A 25,648-nucleotide genomic window follows, 5' to 3' on the forward strand; every position below is an offset into this window, starting at 1 on the left:
CTGACCGTTGCCCCTCCACGCCCTCCCTCGCCTCGTCCTCCCAACTCGACCCGCCCTCTCTCCTCGCCTACTCTCGCCTGCCATGCGCATCCCTGCATCGCCCTATTCGACACAGGCCTTTCGTTAAGGTACGCACACCCTCACACCACGTCGCAGTGACCTGAACGCTGACCCCTCCCCCTACAACAGACTCAGAAGAACGACGGTGCGCGAGACCGCCTCCCGCCTTGCGCGCGCTACCTCCCCGTACAGCCTGTGCTGACTCGCTGCCTCGTACCGCTCCTTCCTCGCCCCGCCCCGCCTCGCTCGACCACCCACAGCGTACTTCTCCCGCTTCCAGGTCAAGTACCGTCGTCGTCGTGGTGCGTATCCACCGCTCCCGTACAATCCAGGAGACAGCTTGGCTGACAATGTCTCCCCATTCTACAGAGGGCAAGACCGACTACTAGTCCGTCTCGCGTCCGACCCGCTCTGCTCGACCACATCCACCAGACTGACCCACCCTTCTCCTTCTCACCACAGCGCGCGCAAGCGCTTGGTCGTTCAGGCCAAGAACAAGTGCGTCCGATTCGCCTCCCCTCGTACCCCGTAGACTCGCAGGACTGACCGCCGAACCCGCCCGCAGGTACGCGTCGCCGAAGTACCGCTTGGTTGTTCGCATCACGAACCGCGACGTCATCTGCCAGATCGTCTCGTCCAAGCTCCAGGGCGACTACGTCCTCGCCGCGGCCTACTCGCACGAGCTCCCGCGCTACGGCATCAAGCACGGCCTCACCAACTGGGCCGCGTGCTACGCGACGGGCCTCCTGTGCGCGCGCCGCGCGCTCACCAAGCTCGGCCTCGCCGACAAGTACGAGGGCGTGACCGAGCCCTCGGGCGAGCTCGAGCTCACCGAGGCGATCGAGGGCGAGCCGCGCCCGTTCAAGTGCTTCCTCGACGTCGGCCTCGCGCGCACCTCGACCGGCGCCCGCGTCTTTGGCGCCATGAAGGGCGCGAGCGACGGCGGCATCTTTATCCCCCACTCGGAGGGCCGCTTCCCCGGCTACGACGCCGAGTCCAAGGAGCTCGACGCCGAGCTTGTCCAGGTGCGTCGCGCCTGCTCGCGCTTTGGACGGGGGAGTCTGTCACTCACCCGCGACGTCGTCTCCGCACGCAGTCGTACATCTACGGCGGTCACGTTGCCGAGTTCATGGAGTCGCTCGAGGAGGAGGACGACGAGCGGTGCGTCTCTTCTCCGACCCTCTCCCGGTCGCTCCCCCCACGTTCAGAGAACTGACCTCGCGCACCCTCGGCGCTGCGCACGCACAGCTTCAAGAAGCACTTTGCCAAGTACCTCGAGGACGACATCTCGTCGGAGGACATCGAGGACATGTACAAGTGCGTCGACGCGCTTCCTTCCCTTGCGCCCTCGTGCACTCGCTGACGCCGCTCTTCGTCTGCGCTTTGCAGGGAGGCCTACGAGAAGATCCGCGAGGACCCGACCTACACCAAGACTGACAAGGCCGACCTGTTCGTCTCGACCCCTCACTCTCCCTCTGCTTCCCCCGCGCAGTCGCTGACTCTCGATCTGCTCCGACGTGCGCAGCGCCCAGTGGAAGGAGGCCTCGCGCAAGACGCACCCCAAGAAGCTCTCGAAGGAGGAGCGCGCCAAGCGCGTCGAGGAGAAGAAGCAGGCGTGGCTCGCGTCGCGCGAGTAAGCGCGTCGCCTACTTTGCTTCTTCTTCGCGTCGAGGGGCTTCTTTCTTTTCGCGGCGGGCGTGAGCAAGCGCGGCTGCTCGAGCTCTTGGGTGAGCGACGGGTCGTGTGGGTTTTGCGTTCGTTCGTGGTGGTGGGCCTGCCTCGCGATGGAGGAGAAGGAGGGAGGGAGGAAAAGGGGTGGAGAGGTTTGCAATACTGCGGTTTCTTCACCCTCACTTGCTTGGTGTCTGCGTCTTCGCGAGAGGATCCCCTCGCAAGCGGTGCGGAGAACGAGATGAGGCTGATCGCGCTGATCGCGGCTTGACCTTGTGCGCATGTCGTGCATGTCGGCCCCGGCGAGTCTCGAGCGAGTCTGTCCTCGTCCTGTGCCCGCCTGGCTCTGCCTCTGATGCCCCCTTCGACCTCGCAGGACCCCGCTCGCCCGGCGGCTGCTGCTGCACCCCGCAGACCGCCTCGTCGCGCACCTCGACGACCTCGTCCCCGCCCCTCCTCCGTCTGCTGCTTCGGGCAGTGCAGTGGATGAGCCGGCTCGGGTGGGGAGGAGCGCGCGGAGGGGACTGGCGCTCGTGAGGCACTTTGGCGAGGTGACGGCACAAGGTGGTGGTGGGGAAGCTGCACCGCGAGGCATGCGCGAAGACGAAGCAGCGTGCGTCGCCCGCCTTCTCTCTCTGTGTGCTGGATCGCTCCGCGCTGACCAGGCGAGAGCGCACAGCGTCCTCGTCTTGCGCGAGAGCGGCGGGCCCGCGAGCAGCCTCGTCGTCGTCGTCGAGCGGGTGCTGCCCGTCTGTCAGGCATTCGAGCTCGCGATAGAGCAGACGGACGCGGGGCTCGCTGCGCAGGGACACAGTGCGTTCTTCTTTCTTCTCCCCCTCGCGCCGACAGGCTGGACTGACCCCCTGACCCGACACCAGAGTTCCGCATCTCGCTCTCGTCGCCGCCCTTCGCCTCTCCAACCACGCCCTCGTTCGCCTTCCTCGCCGACTCGCTCTCCGACCGCGTCACGGCCTTCCTTGCGCAGCTGCGAGACGCGCACAAGCTCGCGCAGGAAAGCGCCTTGTCGCCGTCGAGCGGGTCGCACGACTGGGCGCGCGCGTATGCGCATTCGGACGAGCGCGGCGGCGCGGGGACGGGAGCGGGAGTGGTGAGCGGCGAGAGGGAGGAAGGGGGGCTGAGCCCGGTGAGGACGAGGTCGGGGAGGAGCTGGGAGGCCGGCGCGGGAGGGAGGGAGAGGAGTTCGTCGGCTGGTGCGTCGGGCTCTCTGCCTGCTTGGTCAATCGTTGGAGTCCCACGACTGATTGGGCTGAGGTTCGCTTGATCGTTGTACAGCCTCTGGCCTTTCGCTCGGCGCCTACCCCTCTTCGCCGCTCGCCTCACCGTCCACCTCCCGCTCCTTCCCAGTCAACGGCCCGTTCGACTCGTCTGTCTCCGCCGAGGACCTCGACGTCGAGCGCACGCGCGAAGAGGAGGCGGCAGCGGAGCGGTGGATTGCCGAGCGGCTCAAGGAACGAGAGGACGAGTTCCTCCGGAAAGAAGAGATGCGGTGCGTTGCTCGTCGCCGCTGCTGCAATTCAAAGCCACTCTCGGTCTCTCTCAGTGGACTGACTGCTGCGGGTTCGCGACGCGCACGCAGCGTTTGGTGCGGCACGTTCAACGTCAACGACAAGCAGCCGAAGAATGGCGCGAGCGACATCCAGGCGTGGGTCGACGGCTGCGACGGGGCAGAACTGCTCGTCTTCAGGTGCGCCCTCGTCTCTCCGCTTTGCGAAAACGCGCTGACTGGCTTGATGCGCCAACCGCAGCTTTCAGGAGCTCGACCTCTCGACCGAAGCGATGCTGCGCTACACGCCGTACCGGGAGGAGGTATGGCGGACTGCGCTCGAGGCCGCTCTGCGAACGCGCACCGATGTCTCGTACGAAAAGGTGCGTCTCGAGCCCCCTGGTTGACGCCTTTGTCGCCTCGTGCACTGACTGAGAGCGCCCGTACCCGTCGCAGCTACACTCGCGCCAGCTCGTCGGCGCACTCATCCTCGTCTACGTGCGCGAGGACGTCAAGCACCTAGTAAGCGACGTCAGCAGCGCGAGCATGGCGACGGGCTTGCTGGGGCTGATGGCGAACAAGGGCGTGGTCGGCGTGCGGTTGAGGTGCGTGCGGCTCGCTTCACGCTCGTCTGGTTGGCCTTGCCGCTCACCGACGGCAAGGTCTTAACCTCTCGGCAGGGGCCCGCGCACTCACGCTCTCTCCTCGGCAGATATCGCGATGCGCCCCTCACCTTTCTCGACTCGCACCTCGCCGCGTTTGTGCAAAACACGGCGCAGCGCAACGCCCAGTTCCGCGACACGGCTGCGCAGCTCGTCTTCCCTCGCTCGCCGTCGTCGAGCGGCGCTTCGGCGGCGGAAAGTTGGACGCCGGATCTGAGACCGGGCAAGAGCACGCCGGGTGGCGAGGGGTGGAGCGTGTGGGAATGCGAGGCGCTCGTGTGGATGGGGGACCTGAACGTGCGTGCGAGTCTCTGCGCGTTGTGTCTGGAGACGACGTGCTGACCCGTTTGCAAGGCGTGCAGTACCGCGTCGACTTGCCGCGAGCGGACGTTGACCGGATGGTCAAGAACAAGGAGTACGACCTGCTCCTGCACTTTGACCAGGTACGTCCACGTCGATGCATTCCGTCCGGAGCAGCAACTGATGAGAACGCGAGGAACAGCTCCGCATCCAGAAGCAGCACGGGCTCGCGTTTCAGGACTTTGAGGAGGCGCCGATCACTTTCCCGCCGTCCTTCAAGTTCGACGTCGGGACCCAGACTTATGACACGTCGTGCGTACCCCTTTCCGCCCGCTCTGAGCTCCGCGTTGAACCCAGGCGGCGCACAGGGAGAAGCAGCGTGTCCCGTCGTGGACAGATCGCATCCTCTACCTCGGGATGCGCAGAGACTCGGTTCGCGTGCTGGACAAGACATACACGAGCCATCCCGACGTGACGATGAGTGACCACAAGCCCGTCAGTGCGATGCTTGCTGTTTCGGTGCGGTTTCGGCCACTTGATCGGTCTCGTCCGCATCAGCTGACTTGTGGGCACGCGCAGGTGTACGACGTCGTAGCGGAGAAGCGCAAGGAGGTGGAGCAGGAGATCATGGCTGAGCGTGCGCCTCACGCTCAACTTCCTCGCGTGCTGCGACTGCTGACAAGGTGTCGCTCCTGCAGTCGACCGCTTCGACAACGACGCCTTGCCCGACGTCAAGCTTGCGCCCGGTCCTTCGGTCGACTTTGACGTCGTACGCTACGACGAGCCCGTCACGAGCGAGATTGAGGTCGTCAACTGCGGCGCGGTGCGTTGCCTCGCCGTGATCTCGTCCTGTGCTCTTCGTGCTCACGAGTTTTGCGCAGGTGCCGGCCGCCTGGTCCTTTGTCGTCAAGCCCGGCACTACCGACCTTTTCCCTCCCTGGCTGCACGTCTCTCCAGCATCCGGCCTCGTGCTACCGGGACAGCGACAGACCGTCTCCCTCACAATCCATGTCACCGCCTCCTCGGCCGCTGCGCTCAACTTCCCCTCGACCAAGTCGGAGGGCGAGCTCGCCGACTTGCTCGTTCTCTCCGTCCGGGGCAAGGACCTGTTCCTCTCGGTCGCTGCGAAAGAATGGGTCCCGACCGTGTTTGGCTCGCGCCTCGACCACCTCGTCTACCTCTCTTCGCCCATCCGCGCTACGTCTCTTGAGCAGCGGTCTCGTGTCGCCCGGGCGGTCGAAGCTGCGCGTGCGGGCACGACCCTCGAGGATGAGGATGGGGAACGGCTCGAGAAGCAGAGCGTGCCAGATGCGCTGCAGCGCCTGATCGGGTTCCTCGGCGAGCACGCGCTGAGCGTGTCCGACTTGTTTGGCACGCCGGGGGACGTCGAGCTGGTCGAGCTGGCGCGAGAATGTCTGGACACGGTGCGCCTGTTCCCCATTTCATCCGTCGAGAGCGGGGCTCACCTGTCTCCTCGTGTGCAGGGCGACGACTTCCCACTCGACCGTTTCCTGCCTGCGCAGTCCGCTCGAGATGCACCCTCGAGCCCGCCAGACGCGGTCGACGCGCTCGCCTCGCCGCCCGTCGACACCTCGCACCTCGAAGCCGACCTCGGCTCCTTCTCGCTCTCATCCTCGAACCCCGACTCCGCGCCTGCCTCGCCGCCGCGCTCGCCTGCGCCCTCTGCCGCACGGGGGTCGGACGAACTCGATGCGGCGACCGTCGTCGGCCTGCACTCGCTTGCGGGGTGCACGCTCCTGTGGCTCGAGAGCCTCGCCGAGCCCGTCGTCAGCTGGGAGCGCTACGACGACGCGCTGAGGTGCGAGCAGCGAGAGGATGCGTTCAGAGTCGTGAAGGCGCTCAGCGAGGGGGTGAGTCGTTGCGCTCGAAGTCTCTCTCGGCGACTTTGCTCGGCTTTCAAGCGGGTGAAACGCTGATGTACGCTCGTGCACGGCGACGCAGCACGCCAACACCCTGCTCTACATCCTTGCCTTCCTCCGCATCCTCCTCAGCCAGACCGCCAACGCAGACGAGCGAGCAGCGCAGCGCGACCGGCTCGGTACGTTCGCTCTCCCGTTGCCTCCTGTCGCCCTCGTCCCGTGCCGCTCGCCGCTCTCCCGCGCTACCGGGGTTGACTGTCCCTCGTTTGTTCGCGCAGCCGTCATCTTCTCGACCGTCCTCCTGCGAGCCCCGCCCGCCTCGTGGGTCTCGTCCCGCACGCACGCGCAGGGGGCGGCACCTACACAGAAGCAGGACCTCGAGGCTTCGATGGTGCCGAGGAGGAAAAAGACGTTTGTATTGCTGCTGCTGACGGACGAGGGCGAGGAGGGTGGAGGAACGGCGCGGTAGAGCGGTAAGTCATTACAGCGCTGGCGCCTAGCGTACTACTCGAGCGGGACTCGCCCGTTGAGTTCCCGAGAAGGAAGTGCGATAGACTAGGTGCTGGGCCACGGAGAAGGGAGAAGCAGTGTCGATCCGGACTCCCTCGCGCCTAGAATCGACAATCTGTCGCGTGTCGCACGCCACTTCAGCCAAGGCTGTAGTACGCGGTGCAGACGATGTCACGCTCACGCGCGAAGGGCCAGAGCAGACCCGTCTTGAGTCCAGCGTTAATCCCACTTCTCTCGAGGTCGACTCCTCACGATGGTCGCGACGGTCGCAGCCTCTCTCAGGCCCGCGCTCAGAAAGAAGGGACCGTTGCATAGTCTATCCGCGCCGCCGCCAGCCAGTACAAAGTGCGCTTAGAAGGGCTGTGCGAGGCAACGTGAGTGTAAGTTCGCGGGGACGAGCGGGGCAGCGGGCGAGGCAACACACCTTGTCCGAGTCGGGGACGTCGTCAACCTGCGATGGCCGTGCGTGGATGTCGGTTGTGCGGATCTAGGACCAAACAGGAATGATCGACGTACGTAGTACTTGCGGACCTGCTCACATGCGACAAGAGTGAAGAAGAGGTCAGTCAGTCTTTGCGCGTGAGATGCGCCGGCGTTTTGCGCTAGTACAGCGCAGTGACAGTACGCACAACCGGGACGAGGTCGAGGACGCTGTTGCAGTGGGGGCACAACCCAGCATCAGCTCGCGAGTCCCGACAAGCACGAGGGTAACACCTGCGACGCACTCGCGCTGGAAGCGGGGGATGGCCGAGCCGACGACGGCAAGGGCACCGACACCGGCAAAGCCCCAGAGGCTGACGACGGGGAGGGCGCGGAGGACGACCTGCGGGTTGAAGCCGAGGATGGGGCGGCCGGGCTTGAGGGGCTGGAAGCGGGGGCTGCGTGGCGGGGGTGAGCGGCAGTCAGTACGGCGCTCTGCACTTGCTCCTGGCGTGTCCTGGGCGAGCGAGCGGCGGTGAAGGCGGTGCAGGAAGGCGAGCAGACGAGGGCTCGACGGTCGCGGCAGCTCGCGGTCCCGATCGACTCGCAGTCGCGCCGGGCGGGGAGAGAGAGCGCAAACGCACGCAGGCATCGTGGCTTTGGCTGAGCGGGGCGAGGGCGGCGGGGAGCAAACCGACGCTCCGGCGAATCGCGCGCGAGCGAGCGAGACGAGCGCACCCGGCTCGCTCCTCCGCGTCTCCCGCTGCTGCCGTGCACTGCCTGTGAGAGGTCAAGCGCCTGCCAGTCTGCTGGAGCTTGGCGCACCTTCTCGCCCAGCCTTTGTCCCGCGTCGTGTGCTCGTCTGCTCTCTCCCTCTCGACGCCATGACCGCCTCGACCTCCGACGCTCCCGCAGGCCGAGCAGCGCGTGCCAAGCGCCGCAGCGACATGCAGACAGTGCCTGCAGAGCCGGCCAAGAAGCCCAAGCGGGCGCGCAAGACCGTCTCGCTCGACGAGGCTCCGCAGGTCACTTCGCTCGCCGACGGGTACAAGCTGCCGCTCGCCGACGCAGATGCCTACTACGTGCCCGACCTCGTCGACGAGCACACTGCTCAGAGTTGGCACGACGAGCTGCTCGGACTCGAAGAGTGTGCGGCCTGCTCCACCTCGCTTGCCTTCTTCGTGTCTCGCGCTGAGACTTGCTTGCCTGCATTGCTGCACCGTTCCGCTGCTGCAGGGTATCGCCCAACGCTCAAGGTCTACGGCAGAGACGTCACGCAGTCGCGCAAGATTGCTGCGTTCGCGACAGACCGTGACCTCGAGGTCAAGTACTCCGGCCACCCGGTCCACATGCACTACGAGTATCCGCCGCTGTTGCGCACAATTCAGGATCTCGTGGAAATGAAGCTGGGCGTGACGTTCAACCACTGCATGCTCAACCTGTACGAGGACGGCAAGTGCGTCCTCGTCTCCCTCGCTTCTGCTGTCTCCTGTATCTTCCAGCTCACGCTCGACTTGTCCAGCGTCTACATCGGTCACCACCGCGACAATCGAGAGAACAGGTGCGCTGCGAGAGCTCGTCGCCTGTACGCAATCCGCCCATGCTCACGGGTGCACCTCGGGCAGGGTCATCGCGTCCCTTTCGCTCGGCGCCCCGCGCACCCTCGTCCTGACGCACGACAAGCCGCCCGCGCCCGCCTCGTCCAGCGCTAGCGCCGAATCGAGCAGTGCCGACGCCCCGCTGTACTCGCACCGCCTCTCGCTCGCCTCCGGATCGCTCTTCACGATGGGGCTGTCGATGCAGCAGCGGTGGAAGCACGGGATCCCGAAGGAGCCCAAGGTCAAGCAGAGCCGCATCAGCTTGACGTTCCGCAACCTCGTCTTCTGAGCCACGCGGCATGCTTGCGTGAGTGGGTCGGGGAGAGGGGGAACGAGGAGGGACAGTCCCGCCGTGGGGGCTTGTGGGGCTTGGGTTTCGAGGTGCGTCCCGAAGCTCGTCTCGCTTCTTCGACGCTGCTCACCCGTGTGTGCACAGGGACAGCGGGAGCAATGGTCGCGTCAGAGACGCTCACCGCCTTTGTGACCGGTGCGTCCGCCCGTTCGCGCCTTTCACATCCAATTCGCTTCTGCACCGCCTCTTGCCGATGTTCCGAGCTGACCATCCATATTCACCTCCGCTGTACAGGCGGCGCATCCGGCATCGGCCTCGGCATCGTCCGCACCCTCCTCTCGTCCCCCTCGCCGCGCTACAACCTCGTCCTCGCAGACCTCTCCTCCTCGTCCTTCCCACCCGTGCTCGACGCGCTCGCAGCCGAGTTTGGCGCAGCCGACGTCCGACAGAGGGTCGAGTGCGTAGAGGCCGACGTGACGCGGTATGATGCGCTGAGCGCGGCGTTTGAGAAGGCTCGGCGGAAGCGGGACGGGTGGTCCGGGCGGGTCGACGTCGTGTGCGCCATTGCCGGCATCTCGCAGGTGCGCGCGCTCACCGTCGCTGTTGGAGCTTGTCACATCATTGTGGAACAAATCTGACGGAGAAGGTGTGCCTCAATCAGGTCTTTACCGACCCCGAAGGCAAGGACCCGTTCCTCCGCAGCGCGCAGCTCGATTCAGAGACGGGCGCGGCCAAGGCGCCCAACCTCGCCGTTATCAACGTGAACCTCGTCGGTGTGCTCAACACGGTGCACCTTGCTATCTGTGCGTCTCGGCCCATCGCGCTTCTCCGCTCGCACGTCCCCACGTCTTTCGGGCGGGTCCAGCGGGCTGCGGCAGTTGCGCTTACCACGGGCTGACACGTCTTGTCTGAACAGCACACTTCCGCTCGCAAGAGCCCGACGCGCACGGCTGGCGCGGCCGCATCGTCTGTGCCGGCTCGACCGCGAGCCTGTACCCCTTCCCGAATGAGAGCCTGTACGGCGCGGCCAAGCACGGTGCGTCTCGTGGTGTTCTGCGTGATGGCTGCGGGCGGATGCTGAGAAGTGCTCTGTGCGTGCGCGACAGGCGTGCTGGGGACGGTGCGGTCCCTTGCGCCGACGTTGCAACCCGAGGGAATCTTGATCAACGCCATCGCACCCTCTCTCGTCGGTGCGTCTCCCTCTCCTGACTTGCTCTGCCTGTGGACCGAGGTCTGACGGGGATGAGCGTGCGCAGAGACGGGGATCGGCAACGCCGAGGCGTTTGCGGTCCTGCGCGAGAAAGACTGCCTCACGCCAATGGAGACGGTCACGCGGGCGGTCAAGGTGCTGATTGAGCCAGAGGGACGGCTTACGGGTGCGTCGACTTTCCTTTCCGCACGGCGCTTTTCCCGGGCGCGCGAAAGAAGGGCACCGAGCGGGCGGCGTCTGGGCGCTATCCGACTGGAATGGTTCTCGCTCTCCAAAGCCATCGTTGACCCTCGCTTGTCTCGCTGCGCTCTCCTCCGCCCGCCCTCCTTTTTGCTCGCAGGGCAAATCCTCGAATGCTGCCTCTCTTCTATCCTCCTGCGCGTCCCGCCCGTCCCCGGCAACGCCGACGAGGCGCGCTGCCTCGAGATGATCTGGCCGCTCGCGGACCTCGAGCGGAGTGTTGGCGGGTGGAAGGATGAGGAAGGGGTCGAGTGGTTGAGGGAGAGGGGGGTTGAGGTCGTCAAAGAGGCGTAGTCGGCGAGGCGGCGCGGCCTGTGTATGCAGGATCGACGGAGCATGCATCAGCTCACAAGGGATAGCTGGCAGCCTTCCGCCGGTGGATCGCAGATGAGCATCCGCGCCGTCCTCTCTAAGCAACTCGCGCGAGGCGGGAAGTGAGCCTGATGTACAATGCGGTAGGGGGCTGCAGCGCAAGGAAAAAACACAACTCGTACACGATGTCGACATCTGCTCTGTCCGCGACAAATTACTCATGCTGCGCCTGCGAGTCCTCCGAAAGTCGGGCGCATCCCGTCCGCCGCCGACCAGCAACCTCGTTCCGCCGTTCTGCCCGACCGCGACCGCCCTCTAGTGGCTCAAGAACTTGCGCCCCTTGTTCCAGCGCCTCTGGAGCGTCTTCTTGCCCGACTTGGACCGCTTGCGCGCGAGGAAGCCGTGCTTGCGCTTGCGGCGCACCTGCGACGGCTGATACTCTGCGCCGTACACGGCGAAGCGCCGCTGCTCGGGCACGAATGCGGATGCGGGCGACTGGGCGGCGAGGAGCGCGAGGATTGGCGACGCGGGCGACGAAGGCGAGGGGACGAGGGAGGGGCGGTGCGAGGCGAGGAGCGAGCGCGCTGGTGCGGCGCGGAAGAGGGTTGGCGAGGGTCGCGGTGCGCGAGGTGCGGCGGGCGCGGCTGCTCGTGCGCTGGCGAGCGGGGTTGCGGTCCGCGAGATGAGCGAGGACGAAGAGGACGAGGAAGGGCGCGGCGCGGCGACGGTGCGCGCAGAGGCGGCGACGGTGCGTGCGAGGCGCGGCATGGGCTTCCGAGTGCACTGCTCGGTCGTTGTTCTGGCAGGAAAGGCAGGACCGCGACGAGTCGTCCTCGACCAAGTTGCGACGAGATGCTTGCACCGCGACGCCTCCCGCCGCTCGCACCAGAGGAGCGCTTCTTGCGCACAGACTACGCAAAAGATGGACCGCTTGCCCGCCGAGCTGCTGTACACGGTCCTCGAGCTCGCCGCGCCCTCGTGGTCGCCCTTCTCCCTCAGAGACCCTCTCCTCGACAGGGATCGCAGGCGCTGGCTCTGCGGATGCGCACTCGTCTCTCGTCGCTTTCGCCAACCCGCCCAAGAGCTTCTCTGGCAAGCGCTCCGTTGGACAGCCGCCTCGGACCCGTTCGAGGCTCTTCCCCCTTGGCTGCCAGATAACGCGAGTCCGGACGTCTTCAACCGCTTGAAGATGAGCACGCGCCAGCTCTCCTTCGACATAAAGGGCTGGAATTTTCAGAACGAGGCGACCGCCGTACTTTCAGCGGCACTCAATCGTATCCCGCGCGTTCGCGAACTCCAGCTCTACATGGACTCGTCATTCGTACTGGATCTCGGCGACTTGATGGCATGGCACGGCGCGTCATGCCTCCTCCAGCAGCTTGCTCAATTACCAGCTGACGAGCTTGTTAAAGGCCTGCATCGCCTGTACCTGGGCCCGGGAGTCGACATGCCATCTCTCCCTTCTTCCCCGCTTATCTTCGTCAACCTCACCGTCCTTTCCGTCCAATGCAGCGGAATTGACGAAGACAACATGTACACGCTCCTTTCGCCCGCCGTTACGCCGTCACTACGAGTTCTCTCGCTCGGCTACCTTACTACGGCAGATAGGCGGCAGATGCTGCGGTGGATGCAGCCGCCCACTCCCGATCTTCTGACTCGCCTGGATCTCGTCTCTCTCGGCATCGTCGACCGCTTGCTCCCCGTCCTTGAACAACCCGCTTGCGGCGCACAAGGCCCCACGATCGTGCACCACTGCGGCCTCACGGGCACGTGGGGCCTCGTGCCGGCCACTGCGCACCATCTCACGCACCGGCGCGACATCTCGCACGTCGCGGTCTTTGTACCGCATGGCACGAGCGACGAGGAGAGCGCGCTGCGCGGCTGGACGCGGGACGAAGAGCTGCGGAGCTGGGCCAAGGTCTTCGACACGGCACTCGTCGCGGCCGAGTACGCCGACGGGCTCCGGTGGCTCTTCTTGCCGCGGCACCTCCAGCCGGCGGAGGAGGGCCGCGAGGACGAGGAAGAGACGGACGAGGTGTATCGCGAGCTGAGGGACGCGACGCTTGCGGCTGTTGCGCGCAGGGACGGACAGGCCGAGGTAGTGTGGCTCGAGGCGGACACAGAGGAGGAGGGTACCCTCGAAATCTGGGACTGGGTCAAGGGGAAGAAGGCGGAGGAACGCATCAGTCGGGGGGAGGAGAGGAAGGAGGGCGCGTAGAAGCGTCGAACACCCCAATTTGACCGCTCCGCTCTGAGAGCATGGTTTCAGTCCCTGCTGGCGCAAGCACACGCATTGAGCAGAATCTCCATCGAGGGCGAGGCGGCGCGCCGTCGGGATTGTGCACCCAGTCTCGACGCGAAATGTTGCGGCATGACGGACTCGTGACTGAAATCGAATCTAGAGGACTCGCAGACAGGGCATGCATAATTGCGGTACGGACACAAAGCTACAACGACAAAGGACGGCACAGCGGGTACGGAATGGCACTGAAAGCGAAAGACAAAAGCGACCTCTCCCCTCCTCCCGCCTACTCCTGCTTGTGACGCACCCACGCTTCCGAGTTCCACGGCACCTCGCCGCTGCGGTACGGCCTCGGCGGGCGCACATACGTGAGCATGTCCTCCCATCCGCGCGAGCCGGGCTCGAGCATCGACGCGATGTGCTCGCCAGCGATGACGACGCCAAGCTCAAAGTTCTTCGTGGCAGAGAGCTTGCGCATGTGCGGGTTTGTCGACCGCTTGCGCTCGCCTTCGGTGCCCGGCTCGGGGTAGCCCCACGCCGCCTGCGAGAGGTTGTGCGAGCCGAAGTAAACGAGGTACGGCGGAAGCGACGAGGGCGCGGGCCGCTTGAAGAGGATGAGCTTCTCGTGGAAAAGCCGGCCGCGGTCGAGCGATTCGTAATCGTGGAACATGGCGCGGACCTCGACCGGCGCATCGGCGAAAATGTCATTGTTGACCGTGCAGCCAATATTGCTTGCGGCCTGCGCATCGGCCGGCCCGTCAACCTCAGCCTTGAAAGGACAAGACATCTGAAAGGCGACGCACACTCTTGACCTCGTCCGAGCAGGCGTGAACAGTCTTGCGCGTCGGGTAGACAACTGTCCACTTCGGGATCTCCATCTCCTGGATGTCTTTGTCGACCGTGCGCTGCGGCTCCCTGCCCCTCAGCAGGCGATCCATGCGGACGATCCACTCGTACTTGTCGATCCTGCCGACGCTGCCGCAGCACATCTCGAGCTCGACGTCGTGGCGCTCCTTGCGCGGGATGAGCTGGCGCGCGAGCGCATTGAGGCGGAAGGCACCGTGCGAGTCGTCGTACTTCGCGTTGGGCGTCGACGGAACGAGGTGAACCCTATCGACCGTCGCCGAGTAGTCGTACTTGCCGCGGATCTTGTCGACGAACACGTCTGGACATGCGAGCGCCGACATATGAGCGAGGAGCTGATCCTCAAATTCGGTCGATGGTGCATCGCGGCGCTCGTGCTTGGGCAGCTTCGGGAAGGTCTGAATGTACCAGTGCTGTGCGAAAGAGAGTCAGCACTGAACACGAAATGGAGAGCGAGACGAGCAAGCGAGCGCGACTAACGTTGTCGGCGAGTTCCATGTCGATCTTCATCGTGTTGCACGAGGTGATAGCGACGAGGAGGAAGCTGGGGTATTTAACGACGAACACCTTCGAGTGGTCGATTCCGCCTGCGTACGGGTGCGCAGCGTGCAGGTTCGGCCCGGCGACCTTCTGCCACAACTTGTACAGTTCGGCGTCGAGGAGCGCCTGATCGCCCTTTATGAACTTGCCGCGGCCGTTGTTGGCGTCCTCGATGCCGATGCGCTTGCAAGCAAGACGGCGGAGCATGTCGGCGTGGATCTCCTGCGAGAGGTAGATGGGGGTATTGCGCTGGCTGTGCGGGCCGGATCCAAAGACGGGAATGAGGTCGGCGAGAAGATCCCATTCGAGGATGTAGGTGTTATGGAACATCGAGACGATCGACTCGAGGCGGACGAACTCGTCGAGGCTGACGCAATTCGCCTCCTGCAGCTCGCCGCGACCGGGAGTCCGCGTCTTGCGGATGCCGCCGTCGCGGAAGCGTTCGAGGAGGTCGTCGCAACGTTCGACAGCGGGAACGGGGCCCGACGCGGAAGACGCCGAGCGAGCATCTTCGCCGCGCGCGAGTGCGCCCAGCCTCGCCGCCAGCCTCGGCTGCACCTGGAAGACCTCGGGCGTGCGGCTCATGGCGCGGGCAACGTCGCGCCAGCTGATGCAGTCCATCTGGGTCTCGGGGTCGAGGCGAAGCTGCGTGTCGATGTCGTCCCAAAGCAGGCACATGCGGCGCAGCATGTAATCTTCCCCGACATCGTCGGTCTGCATCAGGATTGCCTGCTTCTCCTCGAGCGCACGGCGGAAGTCGGAGAGACCGCGACGCGACGAACTGATGAAGTCGTCCCCGCCGTCGTCCACCTCGCGGGGGCGCTTGCGCGTGTCCGAGGGATTGAACTGAGCCACAGCAGGACTGTCTTGTGGGCGGGAGCTGCCGTAAGACGCGAGCATGGCATGTTGCATCGCACGCGTCTCGTTGTCCTGCTCCGCCTGCGCAGCCATGGAGGCGCGCGAGCAGCACGAGAGACCGTGCTCAACCTCTGCAGTCTACTCGAGAAGCTTTGGCACGCTTAGAGCGAGGCGGTGGGACACAGACAGAGAGGTCAAAGCGAAAGCGTTGACTTCCGCACGCTCCCAGGGTCAATCTCTGGGCAGCTCTGATGACGCGCTCTACGACTTCAATTCTATTGGAATTCGTCTACTGCTGCTGCTGCCGCAACCAGCGCGCCTGCTGCGCCAGCGTCGGCAACTTCGCCAATCGCGGTGTCGGGATGGCCAGTCCCACCTTCTTCAGCCGCACCGCCAAGCGCATCGTCATAATCTGTGTAACGTCAAGTCAGCATACAGACGAGGTGGAGCCGTGACAGCAAGGATGCCGCGCACCGAGTCTCCGCCAAGCGAACCGAACGAGTCTTGCGCGCCAAAGTCGCCCTCGTCCATCCTCAGCACGACTGCCCATTCCTTCTGGAGACGTTTGAGGATATCCATGGTCTCCGGGTCGAAATCGGCTGGTGAAGGTGACGCGACGCTCGTGCCGTTTGTCGTGGCCTGCTTCGACTTGGGCGGACCAGCCGCCCCTCCCTCGGACCCGAGTCGGAGCTCTCCGACAGTCGTGCATGGCGCAGTCGTGAGGTAGTCGAGCACGGTGGCGACCGTCTTGAGCACGCCCTCGACCTCGCGCTTCTCGATGATGCGCTCGTCGAAGAAGCACGCGAGTTCGAGCCGGTCCTTGTTGTGGAGCTCCGGCGTGACCTCGAAAGAAAGTGTGTAGTTGGTGGGCATTTGGATGCGCTCGGGAGGTTGGCGGATAGGCCATGGCGCGGCCATTTCGAAGGCCGGGTCCCGCTCGGCGAGAGACTGGAACGTAACGAGGATGTCGAACAGATCGGCGCGGCTGGGAAGAGTGCAGATCCGCGCGAGCTGGGAGAGAGTGACGTGCTGATGCAGGCGTGCGAGACGGTCGGCTTCGGCCTCTGCCTTGGCGAGCGAGAAAAGCGAGGAAGATGCGGTAGAGGAGTCGAAGCGAATGCGAGACGGAAGGACTGAGACGCAAGGACCGATGATCTCGTCGGCGTCGGGTACGTCGATGTCGCGACCAGAGCGCACGATGCCGACATTGACGTCGGAAGCGCTAGCGTGATACTGCAGCGCAATGAGGATGGCGAGGCGGCTAGCGATGGCCGGCGTGATACCGTGTCGCTGCGAGAGAGCGTCGAGCTCGCCGGACCAATGCAGGATAGCTGCGCCCGTCGTCGCCAGCATGTCGCCGTCAAGCGCTTCCTGCGTCGGCCAGTTGAGCGGAACGGCGCCCGTGAGGTACGACCGCCAGAAGTCTGCCGTATCTTGTGGTGGTTCGGACTCGCTCAACCACCAAGACGCGACTGAACCAAACGAGGGGCGATCAGGTGCGGGCAAGTCAAAGCAGAGGTTGCGCAAGTCGGCCGTGAGGAGTTCGAGGGTCCAGCCGTCGCTGTGATCGGCTCTTCGAGTCAGTGCGCGATCTGGCGGACCATGCCAGGCGCAACGACATACCTCATGGCGTGATGCATGCTCCAGGCCAGCTTGCGCGCCCCGTCGGGCAGGGTGAAGAGGGCGAACGAAAGAGACAGGCGACCCCACTGGAACGAGTGCTGCTCCCGGTCGCGGAGAAGCCAGTCCTGGAAAGACCAGGAGTCAGTTCTTACCGTCGAGGGAAGGGCGTGGCAGACGACATACGCTAATGACCGAATCGCAGTCGCCCAGCTTCGTGACCGCAACCTGCTCAATCTTGCTCCGGGCGCGCACCTCTTCATCCTCCTCGCCTATCACGACCGCGAGCGTCCTGCCGATAGTCTCAGAGATGATGAACACCTCTCGGAGCGCATCGTGCCTCCGGACCATCTCGCTCACACCCCGCTGCAGCTTCTCGAGCGGGAGCTCGTCGGCACCCACTCCGACGGCGTACACCGCTTGCGCGTAGTAGTGCCCGCGCGGCGAGTCGAACGACGGTGCGAGCAGCGCGTCCTGCGCCGGCGAAGTCGGGTAGACGTCGACGATGCGCTCGCGTGGCAGCGTGGGCGAGAAGGCCGCGAGCTCGGCGAAGAGAGGCGCACGCTGCGGTTCGGGGACGAGCGACAGGCGCTCGTACGGCTTGCCAAATTCGCCTACGTCTGCTGCGTCTGTCTCGGTGCACCCGACGCGCTCGAGTGCGCGCGCACACGAGTCGAGCGTGCCAGCTTGGGCGAGGTCGCGGAAGGTGACGCGGACGTAACCCTGCGCGCGAAGGACGCCCACGAGCTTCATAAAGCGGATCGAGTCGCCCCCAAGCTTGGTGAACTCGTCTTCGTCCGCGATCGACTCGCCCACCGCATCGTCGTCCGAAAGGCGCAGGATGTGTGCCCAGGCTCGGCGGGCCGCGGCGTGATGCGGCGAAGCAGTGAAGGTGCGCTTCTGCTCCTCTTGCGCTCCGTTGGTCCCGTTCGTACGAGCGGAGGCGCCGCGCCAGTTGTGCGCTTCGGCGATGCCGCGCAGGGTCTTGCGATCGGCCTTGCCCATGCCCTGCGTCGGTATGCGATTGACGGCGAGCCAGTATCGCGGAACCATGTAGGCCGGGAGCTTGCTAGACAGCTCTTCTTTGAGCTTGTCGACCAGCGAGAGGAAGTCGGACGAGGAGGTGAGCGGGAGAACGGAGATGGCGCCAGCCGAGTGCGCGTGTTGCGGCTCGTCGGAAGCCGTGTGTGCGGCGTCCTGGATGGAGGAGAAGGAGGACGAAAGCTCAAGGAAGGCGACCAGCGCTGTGCCGATCGCTGACGCCTCAACCTTGTCGACGATGCCGCGAACGACAGCGGCGTCCGTCTTGGACGAGAGGTGCTCCTCGATCTCGCCGACTTCGATGCTGCAGCCTGAGACGTGAGTCCGGCAAACTTTCGCGGAGAGAAGCAGAACGCACCGTAAGCCATTGACCTTGACCTGCCCGTCTTTCCTCCCAAGACACTCGATCCACCCCTCCGTCTCGCCCTCCTGCTCCCACTCTGCAACAAACCATCTCCCCAGGTCTCCCGTGCGGTAGACCCTCTCGCCTTTCTGCCCGATTTCCTCGTCGCCCGCGAGCGGTACAAACACGCCCTCGTCCAGCTCTGCGCGGACGTACCCGCGCGTGACCTGCGGTCCGAGAACGCAGATCTCACCGATACAGCCCAGCGGTAGGGGTGTGAGTGCGGTAGGCGAGTGAGAGGGGAGAATATAGATGCGCGTAGAACCGGTCGGGCGGCCGATCGGAAGCGAGAAGGGCGCAGGAGGGGAGGGCGCGAGGGACTGGTTGGAGATGACACCAACGGTGGTCTCGCTGTCGCACGTGTCACCGTCAGACGCGTGTTCCTTCTGAAGCGGACAACGGAACGCACGTTGGGCCGTAGTCGATTACCACCCTCACGCCTCGGTCCCGCCACTTCTCCCTGACCGCCTTCTCGACCCTCTCACCGCCCGTGTTGACCTGTTTGATGCGGAAGCCGGCGCGCTGCCACGCCGCCCGGACGCTCTCGCCATCCCGCGGCTGCGCCTCGTCGTGCTCGAACAGGAGCGAAGCGATGGTGGGCGTCAGGTCGACGAGCGTGCAGTCGAGTGCGAGGATCGAGTCGGCAAGAGATGAGTACAGCGAAGAGGGCGTCGTCAGACACAGCGTAGCACCGTGCTGTGGTGAGGCAAGTGGTCAGCGGTCTTTGTTCGTGTCTTGCAATCGCAGCACGACACAGAGACATGCGCTGAGGCGCGACGCACCGCGAACGTGTCCCAGATGTTCATGACGCTGACGTCGAACGAGTAGCTCGGGAATTGGAGAACGCGCTCGCCTCGCGTCCGGCCAAACACGCCGCGGTAGTTGCTGCAGCGACATGCTCGTGTTAGCATTCAGCTCCATCAGACGCAACCAGCCTAAGGACGAAGCGCCTGGACGAAGCGCCAAGCTTCGAGGCACGATGCAGGCAGAGGAGTCAAACACACCGAAGGAAAGCCGCGACATTGCGATGCTCGACCATGATGCCCTTGGGCTTTCCCGTCGTCCCGCTCGTGTAGATGACATACGCCAGGTCGTCCTCCTTGACTACTGGCCACCCGCCGACGCTCGCCAAATCCGGCACCGGGAAACGGTCGCGCAGCGTGTCGAGCGAGTCCGTCTCGCTCGCGAGCGCGTGCAGCGGCCCGAGCACCTCATTCGGGTCGACGACGCATTCAAAGACGCTCGTCTGACCTTGCGCGCCGCTCTCGCCGGCGGCGTGCGCCATGCCCGTCCACCCTTCCCAATGTGCCTGCTCGCCGTCGGCGCTCTGAACGACGGCAACGGGCGCGAGCAGGTTCTTCTCGGCGAGCTCGTCGCAAATCCCCCGCTTGCGCGCTTCAGGAAAGGCGGGCTCGAGCGCGAGGTAGGCGAACCCGGCGAGCGAGGCGGCGAGGAGCGAGACGATCATCGAAGGGGACTTATCGACGACGATGGGCAGGACGAGCGACTTCCGCTCGGTGGGCGGCGTCGAGAGGAGCAGGTGCGCGGCGAGGTAGTGCGCGAGGTGCGACAGCTGGGCGTACGAGAGAACGAGGGAGCCGGCAGTCGGACTGTCGGAGGGCGTAGGGATGAAGTGCAGGGCGGGGTCGCTAGGATACTGCTGAGCGGCGTGCAGGAAGAAAGACGGGAGGGTATTGATGGCTGGAGGATAGACGTTGGGCTCGTGGATTGTGTCGGGACAGGACGAATAGCCCTCGAGAATGGCAGCTTCGCCCGGCGGGGCTAGCGTGATCGCACCGAGAGAGCTGCCCGGCTCGGCGGCGGCGATGCTCAATGCAGCAGCGACAACGTGATCGAGGAACCAGGTCGCCTCGAGCGTGGGAAGGACTGTTGAATCGTATGAGAGGAAAAGCGAGAGGGTCCCCGACGACGAGAGTGCGGCGACGAGGTGCAGCGGCGTCGACGGCGGCCGGTCGGCTCCCTCCTGCTGTTGGCCATCGATCACCACGAGCCGCACGTCGTCGTCGCTCGTCCTGCCGATTGCGGGCTGCGCCTGCCCCACCTCGTCGATGAGCCGAGAGACGGGTGCATCCCGCTCCACCTCGCCCTCGATGACCCCGCCGTTGACTGCAAAGTCGTAGCGATCCTCGCCAGAGTGTGCGGCCAGCGCAAGTGCAGCCGCAGCGCGCACACATCTCGCTGCTTGCCCGTGATCGGCGGAGGCGAAGTCGAGTGACCGCGAAAGCGTCTGCAGTCGCGCTGGATCGAAGCGGTAGCCCGTGGGCAGCCGAGGGTAGTCTGGCGGCGGCATCTGGCCTTTGCTCGAGTCTGTCCAGCCAAGAGGGCGCGAGGAAAAGGCAGGAGAAGCTTTAGCTTCGTTCGGCCCCATCCTCGGAGATGTGGCTCGGGGGCGACCTCGCAGGTTCGTGCCCGGCGTGCATAGCAACGTGTGGCGCCTTTAAACTGACAGCTCCGGGCTGCTTGCCTGTGCAGACGAGGAAGCGACTTGCTTCCGCGCGACCTTCTCAGTTTCCTGCTGATTGGAGGGGCTCACGCAGAAGCTCTGCCCACCTATCGCCAGAACTACGAATGGGTTCGAACTGCTCAGAAAGCGGCATGAAGAGCGCGCGACAGAAACCAAATGCCGCGGAGTCCGGTGCTCTCCCCCACTTGAGGCGGAGGATTCTCTCCTCGAGGCTGCTCCGCCCCGCACCGCGCTCTTCGCCTCCGACACTTGCTGCGTGCATCCGAGCCGCATTCGCTTGAGCTCTCTTCGCTACCGTCGCTCGCTCTGCTTGCCTCGCGTCCGATCTCGCGGCTCTCGTCCCGTCCTCCTGCCTCAACTCGCACCGCTCTTCCGCCTCAGCAATGTCGTATCCGGATAAGGTCGCAATCGTCACCGGTGCCGCCAGCGGTAGGCTGCCGTCGGATCCCTGAGCGCAATGCAGGTCGACATGCTGACCGTGTCCCTTCCCTCCTTGTCTGATTGTCAACCGAGCAGGTATTGGCCTCGGCATCACCGAGCACCTCTTGTCCAACGGCGCCAAGGTCGTCGTCGGCGACCTCAACACCGTACAGGGAACCAAGGTCGTCGATGAACTCAAGAAGAAGTGCGGTTCGACTTCAGGCCTTTCTTTTCGCGTATGAAGCGAGCTGATACACCGGAACCACTTGCGCAGGTACGGCGACGACAAGGTTGCGTTCTGCGCGGTCAATGTCACCGACTGGGCGTCCGTTGTTGCCCTCTATGCCTTCTGCTACACAACCTTCGGCAACCGCATCGACTACGTCGTGCGTGCACCGCGCCAACTCGTGTGCAAATGTCCAGCACTAACATTCGCGCACTTCACAGTTCGCCAACGCCGGTATCGCCCAAATGAACGAGATGCGCTCGTCGAACCCGACCCACTTTGCGACAACGCAGCACCCCTCGCTCGACACGCTCGGCGACCGGCCCCCTTCCCTCGCGGTCGTGCGCGTCAACCTCGACGGCGTTCTCTACACGCTTCATGCTGCCCTTGCGTACTTCCGCGCACAAGACAAGGATGCGGACGGGTGGAGGGGCAAGTTTGTCGCGACGGGCTCGAACGCGTGCGTCATCTCTCTCGCCCATCTCAGCCTGAAAGAAGGCAACATTTTGACCGAAGACGCGAGAAATAGGTCGTTCTACCCCTTCCCGAACGACCCGCTGTACGCCGCCTCGAAGCAGGGCGTACTCGGAACATGCCGCGCCGTTGGCCCTAAGGTAATCGACGAGGGCATCACAGTCAAGTGCGTCCTTATCCAGATACATCCATTTCGAGGCCGTCCGTCTGACATTGACCCACTACAGCTGCTTCGGTCCTTCTGTGGTCGGTGCGTCTTGGCCGCTCCTCCCGCTCTCCCACATTCAGACTGACCCGCTTTGGTCGCCGCGACAGCAACCGGCCTTGCGCCTCCCGAATTCATCGCAATGCTCGAGCGTGAACATCGCCTAACGCCCATGAAGACGGTCACGGACGGCGTCGATGTGTTCATCAACCCCAAGAGCAAGGTCACTGGTGCGCCCTGTCTTGTCGTCATCAGATCCGTGCATGTGAGGAGGGACGTTGACAACCTCTGGTCATCACTCGCAGGTCAGATTATCGAGAAGTGAGTGGCTCTTGACCGCAATCGAACTCGCAAACTCGCGACCCTTTCGCGCAGCCCGCTCACCAACCCGCTTATCACAGCTGCGGCCTCAAGAACGTCTTCCGTTCGATCCCGTCGTACATGGATGCTGCTGCGCGCGCCAACATGAACGAGTTCCACCCGTCCGACCAGATCGACGCGGCGCTGAGCGTCGAGGGCGAGTCGCTCGACGTCGTTGCGTAGGCGGGTCTCATGTAGTTGGAAGTCTGGGTTCTGTAACGGTCTGTCTCCTGCTTAGGATATAGGCGAGAGTGTCAGTCTGCTTCCGCTTTGACAGCACGCATTTCGACCACCTGCTGGAGACACGCTCAGTGCAATACAGAGGGAAATTTACAGGACGGTATACGTGCTTCCTGAGAAGCGACAGGAGATAGTAGAGTAGAGGTGCAGAGAGGAGAGGCGCCCAAGATACGGAGAAAAACATGGAGAAAAACATGGACGGATCGCTACAACAACACACGGTCCCGGCGCTCTCTCGCCCTTTGCCCTTCACCTCACTCATGCGTCGCTGTCCGAGTCGTCAGCCAACACGCCCCGGTCGCCCGGCCGCATCCGGTCGTCGACCGTGACCCCCTTTGCCTCCCCCGTCTTGCGCACCGTGAACCTCCACGTCTCGTTCCACCCGGCAGCATTCGCGCCCGCTCCTCCACCGCCGCCGCCCCCTCCTCCTCCTCGGCGCCGATGCCTCCTCGACGCCGCCGCGGCGGAGCCGGGGTTCGCGTCGTCGGGCTCGCGCATCTCGGGAAGCGTGAGGCGCTCGACGCTCGGCGGGTCGTGCGGCATCTTGCTCAGGCTCGCGTGCACGGCCTGCGGGGTCCAGCTCGGCGAGCTGTGCACGTACAGGTGCGAGAGCGAGACGGACGGGAGTTCGAGCGCGAGGGGCGAGATGAGGCTGCCCGAGACGTGCAGGAGGCGCAGGTGCGGGAGGTGCGGGAGAGAGTCGTTGAGAGGGAAGTTCTTGTCGTCTGTGCAGGACATCCGGTCAGTACAGCGTCAGTCCGCGCGCGGGATGTCCAGGGCGCGGAAGAGACGCAGTGCCGAGTCAGAACGGTACGCACCTTCCTCCTTTGCGCCGAACCAGCTCCCACCAATACGCATCTCGACAAGGTTCGGGCACTTCTTGAGGACGTGCGACAGGCCGCGCTTTGAGAGAAGGCTCGAGCGCCACAGCGTGAAGCGCTGCAGCGAGCGCGCGTCGCCGAGGAGCTGCATCAGGTCCGTGTTGGTGATGCTGCGGCGGGCCGAGCGGAGTGTCAGCCCTCTCTCTCACTTCACTCGTTAGAACGGGTCCCGCAAAGCGAGTCCGCGATCAGAAGTCGCGCAAGGAGAGAAGGACGTACTTGACCTCGATCAGCACGACCTCTGTAAGCTTCAGCGCGTGGAGCGGCGGTGTCGGAAGCGTCGACGAGTCACTCGAAATTCCGCACAGCCGGAGCGTGTGTAGCCCCTTGAGCGTCGAGAGGGGCTTGATGAACTGCACATCCAGCGGCGATCCGAGGTGAGCCACTACGCTCACAATCTTCGACGGCCCCGAGCAACCCTCCTTTCTTGTCGGTCTTTCTGCACCGGCAGCCGAGTGGGAGAAGCTGGCGACGCACCTGGCTCACGGCCCACATGCTCGTGCTCTTGCGCGACCGCCACCCGACGTCCATGCCCTCGTGCTTGCCCGCTCCGCCGCCGCGCCCGTCATTCGACGGCTCGAGGTCCTTGACGAGCGTGTGCAGGTTCTTGAGCTGTACGAGATCACTTCAGTCGTCAGCGTCGCGACACGAAGGGTAACGTCGATCGACGCAGAGGCAAGACGATTGGTACGCACGTCGACGAAAGACTGGCAGAGAGATTGCGTCCAGGCGGAAGAATCGGAGGGGAGGTAGAGCGTGAGGGTGAGGAGCTGTCGGCACGAGCCGATGATGCCGCAGAGCGAGTGCATCGAATGGAAAAGGAACCAGCCTGTTCGCGTGGGCACCACGAACTTAGTCCGTCATTTCCGACACTCTGAGGAGGAATCACGATCAAGTGGAGCACCGAGACCCACCGAGCCACTGGCTGCTCGTCTTTGCCATGCTCTCGACGTTCGCCTGCACGCTCCTCACGCTCTTGCTGATCTCGCTCCCGTGCAGCGTGCGGTGGATCGCGTGCGCCTGCACGCGCGTCTCGACGGTCAAGTCGCGGTAGAGCGCGACGCGTGCATGCGCGAGGAGCGCCTTGCTCGTCAGCGCGAGCTGCGTCAGCGAGTGCAGGTCCGGGCGCGCGACCGAGTCGGCAGAGGCCGGCGGCGGCGGTGCCGCGACGTGCGAGAGGATGAGCGCGATGAGCTCGGAAGAGAGGTGCGTGAAGCGGTCTGCTGGCTGCTCGTGCTTGGGCGGCGGGTCCCGGTGGTCGACGAGCGGGAGGTGCTGCGGCGGCGGCGGCGAGAGGGACGGCGACGCGGCGAGGGCGGGCGAGGACGAGTCGGAGCGCTTTATGCGCTTGCTCTGAGCGTGTGCAGGTTCTCCTTCGGTGCTCCTGCCGCGTGCGGGCGCTCTCGCTCCCCCACTTGACGCTCCCGCTCGCCCCGAGGCACCCGCCACGCCCTTGCGCCTGAGTTGGCGCAGCGGGGCAGCCTCGTCCGTGTTTGTCGGGGCGTTTCGCTGGGCCCGCGTGGCTCTGGACGAGGATGCGCCAAGATTGGACGGGGTTCGGGCTGACGAGGCGGAGGTAGCGTTCCCCCGTCGCGCGGCCGGGAGCAGGTGTTCGGGGTCGTCGGCGGGGCGAGCAGAGAGACGGGCACTCGAGCGGGTCTTGCGCATTGGGCGGTGCGGGCGCGAGCGAGGCGAGCGAGTCAAGTGGACGCGGACGAGGAGCGAGTGCAGCTGGCGAGAAGGCGGGGGCAAGGCGAGCAGCTGCGGGTGCCCAGTAGCCTGGTGTGCGAGCTGCTGTCGTTCTGCGCTGCTTCGAGCTGCAACAACGGACGACAAACGGAAGTCGACTCAGCGTAGCAGCGGAAGCTGGCTGACGGCCGCCTTTCTCCGCGGACGCATTTCCCGTTTGTCGCCGTGAGCAAAATGCAGAACAGTACGCAGTCATATTACACCCTTACACTCGAGTCTCACACGAAGGTACGCACGAAGGGCCACTTCTCCCTCGATGCTGCTTGGCGCATCGACGCATGTTGCCAACGTCCGCTCATCGCGTCAAGCACAGGGCAGGCGCACGTTGCAGTGTGTGTCCCTGTCCGACGAGATCGCCCCCGCACAAGCCGGTCCAGCCAG

At 64.7% G+C, this 25,648-nt stretch overlaps 11 protein-coding genes across 11 annotated transcripts; 6 read left to right on the top strand and 5 right to left on the bottom strand.

Moving 5' to 3' along the window:
* Positions 1-82: 82 nt before the first annotated feature.
* On the top strand, positions 83-1,697 carry RPL5 (60S ribosomal protein uL18 RPL5; the record flags this gene model as incomplete). The annotated part of the gene is made up of 9 exons (XM_076650059.1): positions 83-122; positions 321-362; positions 430-448; positions 523-558; positions 626-1,085; positions 1,157-1,221; positions 1,309-1,377; positions 1,450-1,509; positions 1,586-1,697. The coding sequence occupies 9 exons, from the start codon at positions 83-85 to the stop codon at positions 1,695-1,697; spliced, it is 903 nt and encodes a 300-aa protein (XP_076504353.1).
* Positions 1,698-2,324: 627 nt separating this feature from the next.
* JCM10292_001788 (uncharacterized protein) lies at positions 2,325-6,546 on the top strand (the record flags this gene model as incomplete). The annotated part of the gene is made up of 17 exons (XM_076650060.1): positions 2,325-2,344; positions 2,411-2,544; positions 2,610-2,942; positions 3,025-3,238; positions 3,329-3,436; positions 3,498-3,618; positions 3,692-3,840; positions 3,948-4,194; positions 4,260-4,340; positions 4,400-4,509; positions 4,566-4,716; positions 4,777-4,834; positions 4,896-5,020; positions 5,079-5,621; positions 5,682-6,068; positions 6,160-6,256; positions 6,356-6,546. The coding sequence occupies 17 exons, from the start codon at positions 2,325-2,327 to the stop codon at positions 6,544-6,546; spliced, it is 3,069 nt and encodes a 1,022-aa protein (XP_076504354.1).
* A 392-nt stretch (positions 6,547-6,938) lies between these two features.
* On the bottom strand, positions 6,939-7,659 carry JCM10292_001789 (cytochrome b-c1 complex subunit 10; the record flags this gene model as incomplete). Its single annotated transcript, XM_076650061.1, has 6 exons — positions 6,939-6,947; positions 7,012-7,038; positions 7,104-7,118; positions 7,217-7,238; positions 7,313-7,465; positions 7,652-7,659. 6 exons carry the CDS (start codon positions 7,657-7,659, stop codon positions 6,939-6,941), a joined length of 234 nt encoding a protein of 77 aa, XP_076504355.1.
* Positions 7,660-7,891: 232 nt separating this feature from the next.
* On the top strand, positions 7,892-8,894 carry JCM10292_001790 (alpha-ketoglutarate-dependent dioxygenase AlkB family protein; the record flags this gene model as incomplete). Its single annotated transcript, XM_076650062.1, has 4 exons — positions 7,892-8,156; positions 8,244-8,463; positions 8,530-8,568; positions 8,633-8,894. The coding sequence occupies 4 exons, from the start codon at positions 7,892-7,894 to the stop codon at positions 8,892-8,894; spliced, it is 786 nt and encodes a 261-aa protein (XP_076504356.1).
* Positions 8,895-9,055: 161 nt separating this feature from the next.
* Positions 9,056-10,641, top strand: JCM10292_001791 (uncharacterized protein; the record flags this gene model as incomplete). The annotated part of the gene is made up of 7 exons (XM_076650063.1): positions 9,056-9,092; positions 9,192-9,478; positions 9,559-9,700; positions 9,814-9,933; positions 10,004-10,087; positions 10,154-10,273; positions 10,448-10,641. The coding sequence occupies 7 exons, from the start codon at positions 9,056-9,058 to the stop codon at positions 10,639-10,641; spliced, it is 984 nt and encodes a 327-aa protein (XP_076504357.1).
* Positions 10,642-10,974: 333 nt separating this feature from the next.
* Positions 10,975-11,427, bottom strand: MRX14 (mitochondrial 54S ribosomal protein bL34m MRX14; the record flags this gene model as incomplete). Its single annotated transcript, XM_076650064.1, has 1 exon — positions 10,975-11,427. One exon carries the CDS (start codon positions 11,425-11,427, stop codon positions 10,975-10,977), a length of 453 nt encoding a protein of 150 aa, XP_076504358.1.
* Positions 11,428-11,848: 421 nt separating this feature from the next.
* Positions 11,849-12,877, top strand: JCM10292_001793 (uncharacterized protein; the record flags this gene model as incomplete). The annotated part of the gene is made up of 1 exon (XM_076650065.1): positions 11,849-12,877. The coding sequence occupies one exon, from the start codon at positions 11,849-11,851 to the stop codon at positions 12,875-12,877; it is 1,029 nt and encodes a 342-aa protein (XP_076504359.1).
* Positions 12,878-13,187: 310 nt separating this feature from the next.
* Positions 13,188-15,256, bottom strand: JCM10292_001794 (uncharacterized protein; the record flags this gene model as incomplete). The annotated part of the gene is made up of 3 exons (XM_076650066.1): positions 13,188-13,640; positions 13,705-14,178; positions 14,246-15,256. The coding sequence occupies 3 exons, from the start codon at positions 15,254-15,256 to the stop codon at positions 13,188-13,190; spliced, it is 1,938 nt and encodes a 645-aa protein (XP_076504360.1).
* A 196-nt stretch (positions 15,257-15,452) lies between these two features.
* On the bottom strand, positions 15,453-20,538 carry JCM10292_001795 (uncharacterized protein; the record flags this gene model as incomplete). Its single annotated transcript, XM_076650067.1, has 8 exons — positions 15,453-15,575; positions 15,638-16,724; positions 16,787-16,911; positions 16,970-18,128; positions 18,183-18,578; positions 18,637-18,923; positions 19,010-19,112; positions 19,232-20,538. The coding sequence occupies 8 exons, from the start codon at positions 20,536-20,538 to the stop codon at positions 15,453-15,455; spliced, it is 4,587 nt and encodes a 1,528-aa protein (XP_076504361.1).
* Positions 20,539-21,095: 557 nt separating this feature from the next.
* On the top strand, positions 21,096-22,580 carry JCM10292_001796 (uncharacterized protein; the record flags this gene model as incomplete). The annotated part of the gene is made up of 9 exons (XM_076650068.1): positions 21,096-21,141; positions 21,229-21,337; positions 21,407-21,518; positions 21,580-21,818; positions 21,888-21,998; positions 22,060-22,082; positions 22,148-22,267; positions 22,343-22,358; positions 22,439-22,580. 9 exons carry the CDS (start codon positions 21,096-21,098, stop codon positions 22,578-22,580), a joined length of 918 nt encoding a protein of 305 aa, XP_076504362.1.
* Positions 22,581-22,895: 315 nt separating this feature from the next.
* On the bottom strand, positions 22,896-25,186 carry JCM10292_001797 (uncharacterized protein; the record flags this gene model as incomplete). Its single annotated transcript, XM_076650069.1, has 6 exons — positions 22,896-23,362; positions 23,456-23,628; positions 23,738-23,871; positions 23,996-24,130; positions 24,214-24,347; positions 24,433-25,186. 6 exons carry the CDS (start codon positions 25,184-25,186, stop codon positions 22,896-22,898), a joined length of 1,797 nt encoding a protein of 598 aa, XP_076504363.1.
* Between the last annotated feature and the right edge of the window lie 462 nt (positions 25,187-25,648).

This window comes from Rhodotorula paludigena (genome assembly GCF_050403205.1).
Source record: "Rhodotorula paludigena JCM10292 DNA, Rt_paludigena_JCM10292v1_ctg31, whole genome shotgun sequence".
NCBI lineage: Eukaryota > Fungi > Basidiomycota > Microbotryomycetes > Sporidiobolales > Sporidiobolaceae > Rhodotorula > Rhodotorula paludigena.